At 43.4% G+C, this 13,330-nt stretch overlaps 1 protein-coding gene across 1 annotated transcript in view; it reads right to left on the bottom strand.

The window, feature by feature from the left end:
* Positions 1-12,746, bottom strand: part of LOC119429226 (myosin-7-like) — a gene marked incomplete at its 5' end in the record, with an annotated part of 31,765 nt that extends 19,019 nt beyond the window's left edge. The window contains 19 exons of the mRNA XM_037696901.1: positions 81-130; positions 349-580; positions 775-932; positions 1,016-1,106; positions 1,387-1,532; positions 2,021-2,197; positions 2,282-2,524; positions 4,004-4,088; positions 4,166-4,336; positions 5,164-5,300; positions 5,396-5,519; positions 6,193-6,310; positions 6,768-6,855; positions 9,630-9,706; positions 9,792-9,924; positions 10,409-10,588; positions 10,669-10,839; positions 12,398-12,547; positions 12,628-12,746. Coding sequence (XP_037552829.1) covers positions 81-130; positions 349-580; positions 775-932; positions 1,016-1,106; positions 1,387-1,532; positions 2,021-2,197; positions 2,282-2,524; positions 4,004-4,088; positions 4,166-4,336; positions 5,164-5,300; positions 5,396-5,519; positions 6,193-6,310; positions 6,768-6,855; positions 9,630-9,706; positions 9,792-9,924; positions 10,409-10,588; positions 10,669-10,839; positions 12,398-12,547; positions 12,628-12,746 — 2,650 coding nt within the window. The remainder of the gene's footprint in view (positions 1-80; positions 131-348; positions 581-774; positions 933-1,015; positions 1,107-1,386; positions 1,533-2,020; positions 2,198-2,281; positions 2,525-4,003; positions 4,089-4,165; positions 4,337-5,163; positions 5,301-5,395; positions 5,520-6,192; positions 6,311-6,767; positions 6,856-9,629; positions 9,707-9,791; positions 9,925-10,408; positions 10,589-10,668; positions 10,840-12,397; positions 12,548-12,627) is intronic.
* Between the last annotated feature and the right edge of the window lie 584 nt (positions 12,747-13,330).

The following is a 13,330-nucleotide window of genomic DNA, read 5'->3' as shown; positions in this document are numbered from 1 at the left end:
CTGTTTTCTGTTCTTTATTCCACCTTAGGACCAGCAGTTAGCTAACAGATTGTTGTGCTACCTGGCTGTCTGCGCTCTACCTTGTATGTCTGTTGGCGGCGGTGCCATTCCACGCTGCGCTCTCCAGCTTCTAGCGGTGAACATTATATAAACTGTTGCATGTTGAAGTGTTAAAGCCGTTTTCTCTGCTAGTGTGGCGGTATATGGAAAAATTCATACCGGAGGGGAAATTACAACCAGTGTACCAGATGAACTGGTATACCACCCAGCACTATTTGTACCTTATCCACGTGACGGACACTAAGACAACTGACTTTTTAAAAACGTAGGTTTGTTGTTTGTTTGCACCTTTGTTCTGGTCAGTTGCTCTACATTTGCAGCCAGGTCATCAGCCTCCAGCTTGATCTCAGTCTTTTCCTTCTCCAGTTTCTGTTTGGCTCTCTGCAGACCTTCGATCTGCTCGCTGAGCTCCACCACCGTGTCTGAGTGCTTCTTCCTCAGAGTGGCGGCTGTAGCTTCATGGTGAAGCCCTGCCTCCTCCAGCTCCCGCCGCATCTTTTGAAAGTCAGCCTCTCGCTTTCTGTTCAATACGAAATTATGTACAATTTTTAGAAATGGGAAACACTAATCCATTTAGCTACCAACTCTTCTGAACTGTCATTTATTCAAATTTAAATAAAGCAACCATACACCTAATTTTAATTTTAAAAAGCAACTATGGAAAATAATATTTAGTTACTGGATTGGGCCTAAGTTAGCCTAATTTTAGACAACCTGTTGAGGGCGATTTGAGCAGCCGAGGCTCCTCCTGCCTCCTCCAGCTTCTCTCCCAGCTCCTCCAGCTCCTTGGCCATGTCGTTCCTCTGACGTTCAGCTTTGAGTCGCCACGCCCTCTCTGCCTCCAGCGCCTCCTCCAACTCCTCAATGCGAGTCTGCAGAACAATCAAAGCATGCTGAAGCAGCACCAGCGAGGAGGAAGATCAGTAAGCAGCATAATCCCTGTTCTCAGACCAACCTGAAGCTCCTTCATCCTCTTCTGAAGCTGAGCAGCCACACTCTGCTCATCCTCAATTTTGGCTTGAAACTGATCCAACTCAAAGTCTTTTCTTAAGAAGAGTAAAAGGTGAGAGAATAATGAACATTTTGACCCTAAGTGACTGGCTCTTGAGTCATTGGGTGCATTTGGACCAAGCAGCTCTACGGACACTCTGCAGGTTATAAGTACCTATGTGTGATATTTCACAGTGTGGTTGCACAACACAGCTGCCAACTTGGCCACAGTAACCCCAATGCAAAAACAAAAAACCTACATCAAATGGTTGTAAGGATTTTGAACTAGTCCTCTGTGGTCCAAAAGCACCTAAATGGTCAATAAACAATCCTTACTTCTTCAGTCTGTCCTCCAGCTCTTCCTTCTGGTTCTCCAAGTCCTTCACTGAATCCATGGACAGCTTCAGATCACCCTCGAGTTTACGTTTAGTTCGATCCAGTTCGCTTCGTGCCCTCTTTTCCTGCTCTAAGGAAGCCTCAGCCTGCACAGAAGAAAGGATCAAAGGAATGTCCTTTCAGAAGCTAGACAATGTCAAACAGTATTTTGAAACTATAGCAAAAATCAAAGGTGTATCCATTTACGTATAAACATTTGAAAGAAATGTACGTGTCCTAAAGAGCTGTCCAGATTTTATAAGAACTCTTAAAAGGACAAATACCCTATTTTTGGGACCTCCCAAAAATTTGTAGGTTGGGACCAAATGAACAGCCAAGGGGACACTTGTAATCTAGGGGTGGGGCTCCTTCTAGTATTAAAGGCAGCTTAACTTATTTAACTCTCACAAAAAGAGCTCCTAATTTTAGAAGAGAAATATCTTGAAGAATAAAAAAAGTTTATTTGCCTTTGATTCAACTTGAGAGGATTATCCCATTGTGGGTTTAACTGCCTCATAGAAAACAGACCGCCCTGGAACTGGAAGTTATCATGTTCCATGTTAGAATTAAAGTTTCGAGGGACAATCTTCCTTACATTGTCCACTTGCTGCTCCAGTCGAGCTTTGGCTTTAGCCAGCATGTTGACCTTGTCCTCTTGCGCCTGGAGGTCAATAAGTGCCTGCTGGTGAGCCTCCAACAGGGCCGCTTTCTCTCTGCTCAAAGATGCAATGGATTCATCCAGAACACACATCTCATGTGACAGGTTCTTCACCTGGACAAAAGAAAGAAAGCCTCATAGCCTGCACAAGAAGGAAGTGAATGAAACCAGCAGTAAGACGGCTGTGTGGTGCCACACCTTGGTTTCAACACTGTGTCGCTCTTTCTCTACTTTGGCCAGTGTCATCTCCAGGTCGTCAACATCTCTCTTTAGCGATGCCAGCTCGTCCTCCAGCTGACGCTTCTTGGATGTCAAGTTGGCAGTCACCTCCTCTTCATCCTCTAATCGCTCCTGCATCTCCTTCAGCTTTGACTCCAGGGAGATTTTAGACTGAATCAGTTGATTGCAGCGTTCCTCCGCATCCATTAGGTTGTCTTGCTCCTGAATAATTAGGATGAAAAAAATATATACAATACAGTGCAAAAGTTGTGCCCAAAGCTGGGCATGAGTCAGCGGAAGAATGATTCAATTTTGAAGTCATTTGTCAAGTTTTTGCTTAATCTGATTAAATATTTTCATATATATATATATATATACAGTATATGTATATAGATAGGGGCCAGCCTGACTGCTTTAAGTCTAACTTTTGCCTGCAAACAATATTTACACAACCAACTGTGTATTAATTATATGCTAAATAGAGTCGGACCGGTATGGAAATGTTGGCTATCTCGGATACCGATATTGGGAGGGGAAGGCTAATGTCGATAAACTATATATTGTCTGAATTATTTTTGCTTTGTCTACCCCCAAGATTCTAAGTAAACAGCTATTTTTAAACATGTTTTAACACTTGAAGTCTTGAAACAGTTTTCCTAACGTGCGTTCACATTTTCTATCCTCCACTTTTCACTATAAAGTTATCAAATATGTTACAAAAATGGAAATTAAATAAAGAAACACCTTCTCTGTTCATTGTTTCGACAGTCACGTATGGTGAAGGTCTCATTAGTACTGATCGCTGCAGGGTTTATTTATTTTTTAGAGAAGTAAAGATTTCAGACAAACGATGCATTTCACTGAAGACGACAAAGTTAACGTCACTAACACCGATATATTTTACCTCTACGTTAGAGTTATTGTTCTGGATAAAGTTTTACAGGCAATAGCCTATGATAAATGTTAGCTTGCTAATTTGAGGCACGTAGCTAATGACAAGCAGGTTGGAGGATTGAAGAGAAATTATTTTAGTTAATTTTTTGTTTTATTTTACAGATCATTTACAATAAACTTAAACTGCTGTGTTCAGCAAAATGTGCTCCACACTCAGCTCATGCCCAATAATCCAGGTTATAAATCCAACAACGTTTAGTCAGGTCATTTATGGGACTCCAGTTTGTTTGTGGCTTCTCAGACTGAAGAAGTCCTTCGGCTGAAGGACGAAACATCTCAGCAAAAAACGAAACCGTCCAGATGACCTGACTGAACGTTGGTGGATGCTACACAGTATTTAGTTGTTCCCTACTTCGGCTGTGTGGAGTCAAGTAGCATGGCCATGACTTGAAAGTAGTCCGCATGCACCCTCTGCTGGATACATTGTACAATTACGCCGTTTGCAAGTAAGGACACGGCTGGTTCCAGCATTTTAGGGGTGAAAATTAGAAGTGCTTATATGGGAGCATATTGGGACAATTATCACCAGAATATGTCCCCAAACGTCCATATTGGCCTAACATATCGTCCCTACCGATAAACCAGTTGGGCTCTAATGCTAAATGCACATAGTTGTAGAAAATTCAAGGCAATCTCTTTCTGTTCATCATGGGGGAATAAACAGTCTTAACAGTGTCGATGCACAGGCTCTAAATGTAACGAAACGTAGAAACGAAATGCATCACGGCTTCCTAAAATTTAACTCACTGCTTGAAGCTGCAGAGCCAAATCTTTTTTCTCTTGAACCAACACCACCTGCCGCTCCTCGGCCTCCCGCCGCTTCACCTCAGACCTGATGGGCACAAACGCAACCATCAGATACCATTAGAAGTCTGTCTCTGAGCAGCTCGTTTTAATCTGCAGACCAACCTTTCAAAGGCCTCTTTTAACTTGGCAAAGTCCTCTTTCAGCGCAGCCAGTTCCTTCTCCACTTGGGCGCTCTTTAGTAGTGGACGGAGCTTGTAGAACATCATCATCCATGGCCAAGTTCTAACTGAGAAGAATGCCCTGACGTTGAGCTGGATGACCATCAAAGCATCCCTGAAAGGAATAATTCAAACCCACAAAAGCTCAAAAAGACTAGACAGACAAGTCATTATTTAGTTTCATCATTGTTCTACCAACCGATTCTTCTCAACCGCTCAGTTTAGTTTAAGTAGAAAATTACAAACAGTTCACGGTATGTGTATTAAAAAATAAATAGGTGTTGAGATGTCTGAGAAAGAGCGAGATGATCCAGTTTAAAGCTGCTTCTCCACGGACCTGGCTTTAATAAGTTCGCATCGACTCAGCATCGGCCAATTGTGTCTCCGTTGCCTGTTCCTGCCCTGTTATTGGACCCGTCTCAGTCGTGGTTCCAAGCAAGACAAGCCGAGGAAGCGATTTTGACATAAGCAAACTGCAGCCGTTGACCGGCCCGTCACTGGATGAACCAAGGATGAACTTGCAAGCTCCTCCTGAAGCACCATTTTCAATCCGATCATTGCAGAACGTACTTTCCCGAGATAAAGATGGCGAACTGCAAACCTCATGTTTCACATGGACCAATGATGAGGTGCATACAGCGTGAGCTTGATGGAGCCATGAGGAACGAGCAAGTGTACCGAGAGGTGTCTGAAAAACATTCTTCACTTGAATGTATGAACGGTGCTGGGACAAATAAAAATATAAAGAAATCAGGCTGCCGCCCACAGAGTGACGGACACACTCCCAATGGAGACACACCTACACTTGAGTAAAACCCAATATAAAGTAATTAGAGTGGTACTTAAAAATGGAGATGCACCTAAAGATGTGGAGTTAACGCCCCCCAGTACAAGAAACATTAAGGTGGTCTTCAAACCTTTTGTTTTTACCCTCATACTGACCTCTTCAATGTCAAATCCTGTCGTTCGATCCTCATCAGCTTCCCTCGACACATGGCCTGAACAGCGGTGATGATGTGAGACAGGCGATGGTCTCTCATGTCCTCCAGCTGACCCAACAAACCAGCCTTAAAGAAAACCTAAAGCGGAGCAGGTTATATTTCAAAAACAGAATGTTATGCAACCATCAGGCAACCTAAACCAAGACAACGACATTAGTACGGGTTCCCTGTACCTTTGTATGTCCAAACTTGTACTGGGTGTGGTCTACATCTAGAGAGCCCAGGAGCTTCTCTGCAGCCTTCCTGCTGTCCATAAACGAGTCCTCGGGGATGGCAGAAGGGTTTAAGATACGGTAACTGAAACAATAACATGGGTTAATGAAGTTGAGGAGTGTAGTGGGTTGAAGTGAACATTGGACACAACTCAGTTATTTAAGGCGGACAAGTGGAAGATAAAAGATGTATTCAGTAGGCAGGGCGTTGAGGGGGCGGGGCACCCTCCTTGCATAATGGTAGGGGAAACACTGACTTTGAGAGCCTTTTTATGTCTGAAGAGTCGTTGCTTCAGACGACATTAGAAGTCTTCAAGGCATGGACTCCTCTGCAGTAAAACTAAAACAGTCACCGTAGCATTCCTTAAATGTATGTCTCCTGTGGCCTTGCATGTCAAAGATTAAAGCAAAGAGTTTAATCTGTTAGCACTCAGAGAATGTATTAAGAATGACTCTCAGCTGCTACTTTAGTGGAGTTGTTTTGCCCACCCCAAAAGGACTGTAATCAATTTATTAGAAAGTAATCATTAACTATACAGCTGATGGGCTGACTCCAAAGGCTTCACAGCTAATTAATCTGAGCAAACCAAATGTGTTTGTAACTAAATCTGGAGCGGTAGCAGCACTAACACTGGAGGTAAATTCACCCTAACACCACCACGCTAAAGTTCAGCTCCTGTTTTTCATGGTGGCCGGTGAAAATGAGGGGTGGTTGTAGACTTTTGCACAGTAATAAAATGATCACATTTAGAACCCACCGCTGTTTGAACTCGGCGTACAGGAGACGGTTCGGAAAGCCCTTTCGGCAAATCCTGATTCCTTCGAGGACGCCATTACACCTCAGCTGATGGAGGACCAAGAAGGGATCTATCACACCTGGGAACAAAACATTTAGATAGTCCTATTTTTGTGGTGTTTAAAATATATAAAACACATCAGCCAGCGTGCTCATTGAATTGGTTCAGTGCTTCACTCGTTACCTGCTTGTTGAGGCTCACTGTCTCTTTGGGCAAACATGGACAAAACAAATGGTCTCATTTCTAGTTCTTGTGTTCAAATGTTAAAAAAGGTAAACACAGAACTTACCCGGAAACTCTAAAAGTTGGACTGTTGGTTGAAAACAAAACTATGCATAGGACATTAACTAGTTTTTTAATTTTTTTAAATTAGACCTTTATTTTACCAGATGAAATGTTTGAGGACATATGTTTCATTTCTGGACACCTAAATTTTCACAGAAGCTACCTTACGGCAGCAGTGATAAGAATATTAAAGGTAATTATTACCGTACAGTGTCTGGTTGTGATTTATCAGAAATGTTGGATTATTTTACCTGGATTCTTGGTCTCGTTGGGGATTATACAGCGGACAAAGTGAGGCTGAGTGCTGCGGAGGTTCGCCATCAGTTTATTCAGATTTTCCTGCAATTAAACCAAAAAATGGTGATTAGATGAATAATAATATTGTATTACTTCTTGTACATTGTTTAGAAGCCAGGAAGTTCTGATTCTGGACTCATCTCATTAGAACAAGTTATTTTGACTCAAGTTGTTTACCATCAGTTTTATGATTTACACAGTACTGGGTAAAGTACTATAATCCCTTTAAATTGTATGAGAGTAGACTCAAAGTTATTTAAAGTTCAGTTAAGTTACCTACTATACCCTTGTAAATAAAAACAAACAGTGACGTCTAAATTACATTGATGAATTTCAGAAGTGAACGCTCTCTTATACATGTCATAGAAATCAAACACCTTTTTGGCAAATGCCAAGTCTTTCCTATGTTGCAGGAATATGGACCTAATCAAGCCCAATAAAAATGTCAGAACCACTATTTATGTTTTTTTTTAAAGACTAGAAAGTTTCACATACCCAAGGCCAGTTTATGATGCCAGGAACGAGCACGCCTATGGCCTCACCTTGGCCTAACACGTGCACCTGACATTGACTACTCCACTAAGGTTTTTCTCTAAAGACTTTGATAAAACCAACTGTGTACTTCCATGCACTCTGTATTATTAGTTAATCTTTATTTAACCAGGAAAATCCCATTGCTATCACAAATCTCTTTTGCAAGGGAGGCCTGGGCCTGAGACAGCCTAACATGCAGGTTTTGGACTGTGGGAGGAAACTGGAGTACCTGGAGAGAACCCCTCCCAAACATGAGGAGGACATGCAAACTCCACACAGGAAGACCCAAGGTCCGTGTGGGGGATCGATCTAACATAGATCGAAACTAAGACCTGGCTGCGAGGCAACAGTGCTAACCACTGATCTGTTATGCTGCCTGAGCTACTGAGACATCCTCAAGCGTGGCTCCAGGAGGGTATCCTAGTTTCCCATTTCCAAGCCAGGTAACTTTTTTCCTTTGCTCTTTCTTCATCAAGGTCTTCAAATTGCTCTTAGTTTGACCCCTCCATAGAGGCTATATTTGCCCTGGGAGACCAGGAGCAGAGGGGTACTCAAACCCCTCCACCAGGTTAAGGTGGTGATTCTGGTGAAAATGGAGCTGAGCTGATAGCAAAGCTCAAGATTTATTGGTCTGCCTGTGTTCTAACTCTCACGTGATCATGACAAACGGGTCATGACCAAAAGAACATGACCTGGATCCAAGCAGGTTTCCCCTCCTGGATCCATGGCCTCTGGACTCCATTCAACCTTTATTTAAACAGGTTAGTCCCATTGAGCCTCGGGGACTCATTTAGAGAGAGAGACCTGTTTTTAACAGAGTGATGACAACAGTGGACAATCATAAAAAGCATACAAATTGAGAATAACAAATAAAAGAACATGGTATTAAAAAAACAAAAACAGTTAGGTTCAGTTCAATTCAAATTAAATTCAAAAATACTTTATTAATCCCAAAGGGAAATTATTTGTTGTTGTAACTCATTATCCTCATTTCATTAAGAGACGTTATAGATGCTGATGCTGTAGACAGGAAGGATCTCTTGTAAAGGTCCATCCCACAGTGGATCCTAAGAAACTGGCTGCAGATGCCGTCTGATCCGTCCACCCAGACTCAGCTGGCCTCTCGGTTCCCCCGGGCTGTAGGACCGCCCCAATGCCGAGCAGAACTCCTCCCAGAGCGATGACCACTCCTCCCAGCAGTCTGCCGAGCTCCTCTTCTCTGCGGACAGCCAACTGTAGGTGCTGAGGGACGATCCTGTCCTTCTGCTGTCATGAGCCGTGTTTCCTGCTAGTTCCAGGATCTCAGTGGTCAGGCACCCGAGCACAGCTGGCAGGTAGATGAGAATGCATCCACAGAACATCCTTTTCAACTTGTTTGAGATTTGGGGCTGTAGTTGAGATATTATTTGAGCTTTGAGATGTTAATCAGCTGCTGTTGGTTGTAGAAAACTGCCTTGTTGCCATGGTTACGCATCATAACAAATGTCCAAAACTAAAAAAAGTTTCAGTAAAAATCCTTCCAGCTGCACAGCATCTGATACCAGAGGAAACAATCATCCAAGAAATGTGATTTACATCCAGAAAAAGAGGAATTAAAGTTTCCAAAAGCAAAATCTCAGAATGAAAGGTTGTAACGCGATGTAGAATCCTGTCTGCATTGGTTTTTACCAGGATGAGAAAAAGGGTTCAAATGGACCAACCTGATTTATTTAGCTCTCAAAATAAAATTTCTGAACTCTGGTAGAGACTGAAAGAATGAGATTGTGGATCCAGGAGGTTGAAATGAGTTTCCTCTGCAGGGTAGCTGGACTCTCCCTTAGAGACAGGGGGAGAAGTTCAGTTATCAGGAGAGACAGAGTAGAACCACTGCTCCTCCACATCCAGAGGAGTCAGCTGAGGTGGTTCAAACATCTGCTAAGGAAACTTCCTGGACGCCTACCAAGGAAGGTGCTTTGGACATGTTCGACTGAGAGGAGACCCCAGGGAAGACCCAGGACACACTGGAAACACTACGTCTCTCTGTTGTCCTGGGAACACCTTGGAGTCCTCCCAGAAGAGCTGGAAGAGGCTGTGGAGAGAGATGTCTGGACTTCCCTGCTCAAGATGCTGCCCCGAGACCTGAGTCCAGAACAAGTGGAGGATGATGGATGGATGGAAAATATCATTTCTGGACCTTTGGTACTTTTGAAAGTTTTTTAGCCCACGTTGTTTTGCTGTTTCTGTAAGCGTTGTTTAGATTTTGATCAGCTTTCGTGTTGCGCTGCCACATCTGTCGAACTCACCTTGTGCAACTGTGACACGGTCTGAAAAGACGCAGCTTTCCTCTTCCTGTGTTTGGTCTCACTCTTGTGTTCACTCGCTGAAACAACACAAACAGTTTAGCTCATCTTGTATAGTCGTTGGGAGTTTTACAGCCTGCTCCCTCAGAGGAGACGATTAGTTACCCGTCTCAGCGCAGATGTAATAATCAAACAGCCCAGCCATCAGTTTGCTGGAGGACTTCTGGAAGAGCGCCACCACGGTCTCATTCAGGGGATCTCTGTTCTTGTCCAGCCAGCCTGTGATGTTGTACGGCACCTTCACAACAAGCTTCGTGTTAGATACAGGTGGACTAGTTATTATCATTAGTTTAAAACTGTCTCCAAACAATATTATCATTTATCACAATAATGTCTGAGACAGTTAATCGCCCAACCAAATGTGTTATCGTGACAGGCCTATTGCCAGCGTCCTCAACGTTTCCAGGCCAGATGGGATGCTGCTACTGCTTTTACTGAGCTAAATGTTTTTTATCTTCATGTGATGGAGGAACATCACTTCATATTTACCAAATTCAGACCCGTTCAAATGTCCCAAACTTCTAAACTAACACTTTAGACTCCATCTAGATGCCTCAGCTTTTAAATGAGCGTTCTTACAATGATCTTTAGTGTTACTACATAAGAAGCCCAAACTTGATGATTGTAATAAGACTTAAAGTAGATCATCCAGACCTTTGAAGCATCTCATGTAAGAGTCTGTAAACTCCTTCTGATCATAAGTAACATCAACTGTTACCCACCACTCCGGCGTAGTGAACCACCTCAAAGTGGGTCTCGTATTTGCGCTTCTTGTCAAGTCGTGGTCTCTGGAAGTTCGGGGACTTTCCCAGGTGGTGGTCGTACAGTTTGGTTTTAAAGCTGTGGTCTGTGGCTTTGGGGAACATGCACTCCTCCTCCATGATGGACAGAATCCCCATTGGCTAAACACAAAGATTCGTTAAGTGTATTTTCAACCACCCTGCATGTTTCCACTCAGTTCGCAGATAAGAAGCAAACCCACCCTCTCTATGAGGTTAATGCAGGCCTGCAGGTCCAGACCAAAGTCTATGAAGGTCCACTCTATCCCCTCGGTCTTGTACTCCTCCTGCTCCAGGACGAACATGTGGTGGTTGAAATACTGCTGCAGCTTCTCGTTCGTGAAGTTGATGCACAGCTGCTCGAAGCTGTTTAACTGCAGGAAATGAGAAACTGCAGTTTTAGTTTCATTTTAAAACCAGGGCTATGACATTTATTTATCAGAAACTAAAAGACCTAGAGGCTTGTGTTGGAAACCCCTCTTGTCCCCTTCCGAGGAGCGAAAAGGGGGAATGGAAGTACCCTCCGTCCGTCCATGCGTGTTGTGAGAACGGTAACTTTAAAAAATGGCTGCCATGTCCGTACGTCTGTATATATTCAAACTTAGTGAGTTGGATAACTTGAAAAATAAGCAACGTGCCAACTTCCATTTTGGTGTGTTTCTACAGCTAGGCGTAAGAAAGGTCCCAGTAGAAAATTGGGTTGTCACGACAAAATCGTAGCGGGCCACAGTCATACCTGTATGTAAACTGACCACCTCTGTCATTTGAGAAAACTGCTTTCTAGTTTTTATCACTTAAAAGTGTAGTTTTCTCAGAGAAATGGGGTGGCTGCAGATCAATCTGTGGTATTGACGTCCACCAGTGGCCAGCCCTTAGCTCCACCACTGCGCCTGCTGGTGGAGAAAACGTCTCCCTCTTCTCACCAGGATCCGTCACTCTCCTCCGCCTCGGACAAGAAACAACAAAAAACCTTCCTCTGTTCTTCTCCAGAGTAACTCCTACCCTCTTGAATATCTTGCACCAAAAACATTTAGGTTTACTTCATTCCCTGTTCAATTCCAGTCTTCAAAACTCTAAACAATCACAGTTCAAACCCCTCAGCAACAGGAGACACCGTGCACCGCTTGTTACTTTAAACTTTCATCTGGAACAAATGCTCTTTTAAAAGAGTGTCATTTGAAGACTTTTCCACAAAGCAACTCTGTGCAGTGTATTTTTCTGAACAGGTCATGGTGAGTTGAGTTTAACTGATCTGTAAAACAAATCCACAATAAAGTCTCTTCAATCCTCCAACGTGCTTGTTGTTAGCTACGTACGTGCCTCCCAAGTTAGCTAGCTAAAGTTTAGATAACCTGCCTGTAAAACTTTATCCAGAACAATAAATCTAGCGTAGAGGTCAAATATATCGGTGTTAGTGACGTTATCTTTGTCGTCCTCGATGAAATGCATTGTTGGTCTGAAATCTTTACTTCCCGACAAAGAAAACTAAACTCTGCAGTGATCTAATCAGACCTTCACCAGACGTGACTGACTGTTGGAACAATGAACAGGAAGGCGTTTCTGTTTGATTCTTATTTTTGTAACACGCTTGATAACTTTATGGTGAGTAGTGGAGGATAGAAAATGTGAACGAAGGCTAGGAAGACTGTTCTTGTGACCAGTGCTCCACTTGTAAACCTGCTGTGGGACTACGTACAGCTGGATCTGATTAGCTTAGCTTCATGGTTGCTAACAGCTGCGCTTAACCAAGAAGCCCCACTGCACTCGCTGCTTACTCAGATTCTTGGTGGTCGACAAAACTCAAACATTTCCAGCCATTATCGGTAATCGGCGGTCACCTTCCCCTTCCCAGTATCGCTGTCAACAAAAGCCAAAATTTCCATATCGGTCAGGCTCCAGTAAATGAAAGAGTTCCTGGTTTTTTGTCTTTACTTCAAAGATTTCGAATCCGGCGATGTCGAGAACTCCGATGAAGTACTGTCGGGGCAGCGAGGTGTATAAAGACGAGTTGATTCGACCCACGAGCCACTTGAACATACGGTCATAAGTGGCTTTGGCCAAGGCCGCCACGGCGTAGTTGACCTGCGGTCGGGCAGAACAAGGCGAGTTTAGTTTAAAGGTGGCTGGTTGAGATGGTTCACGGTGGTTGACGGACTGGTTACCTGCTCAACTGTCTGCCCTTTAACAATGAACTCATTCCCAACTTTGACTCGAGGGTTCAGCAGGCCTTTCAGCAGCTCTGAGGCACTGATGCCCATCAGGTACGCAGCCTTGTCCACACCTTAACACACAAAACACACGTGCTTCAAACTTTACTGAAGCATTGTAGTTATAAATCTGCTGTTGGAGTTTTTATCAAGCTGAGTCACACATGCATAAAACTTTAGGCTCAAATAAACTCTGTTTACCAGACAACTAGAAGAATTTCAATAGTTTCTCTTTTAGCAGCGTCCTAACACAGACACTCAGCTTGTTCCTGTTTGAATCGTGGTGTGGATCGATTTCAACGTATACCGTGGTGTCAACAAGTGTCAACAAGTCACGTGTCAACAAGTGTCAACACGCATCAACAAGTCACGTGTCAACAAGTCACGGTGTCAACAAGTGTCAACAAGTCACGGTGTCAACAAGTGTCAACAAGTCACGGTGTCAACAAGTCACGTGTCAACAAGTGTCAACAAGTCACGTGTCAACAAATGTCAACAAGTCACGGTGTCAACAAGTCACGTGTCAACAAGTGTCAACAAGTCACGTGTCAACAAGTGTCAACAAGTCACGGTGTCATCAAGTCACGTGTCAACAAGTCGCGTGTCAACAAGTGTCAACAAGTCACGTGTCAACAAGTGTCAACAAGTCACGTGTCAA

This window comes from Nematolebias whitei, unplaced genomic scaffold (assembly GCF_014905685.2).
Source record: "Nematolebias whitei isolate Nwh7 unplaced genomic scaffold, NemWhi1 Nwh_scaf_136, whole genome shotgun sequence".
NCBI lineage: Eukaryota > Metazoa > Chordata > Actinopteri > Cyprinodontiformes > Rivulidae > Nematolebias > Nematolebias whitei.
The sequence above is the reverse complement of the archived record's forward strand: the minus strand, read 5'-3'. Positions and strand labels throughout refer to the sequence as shown.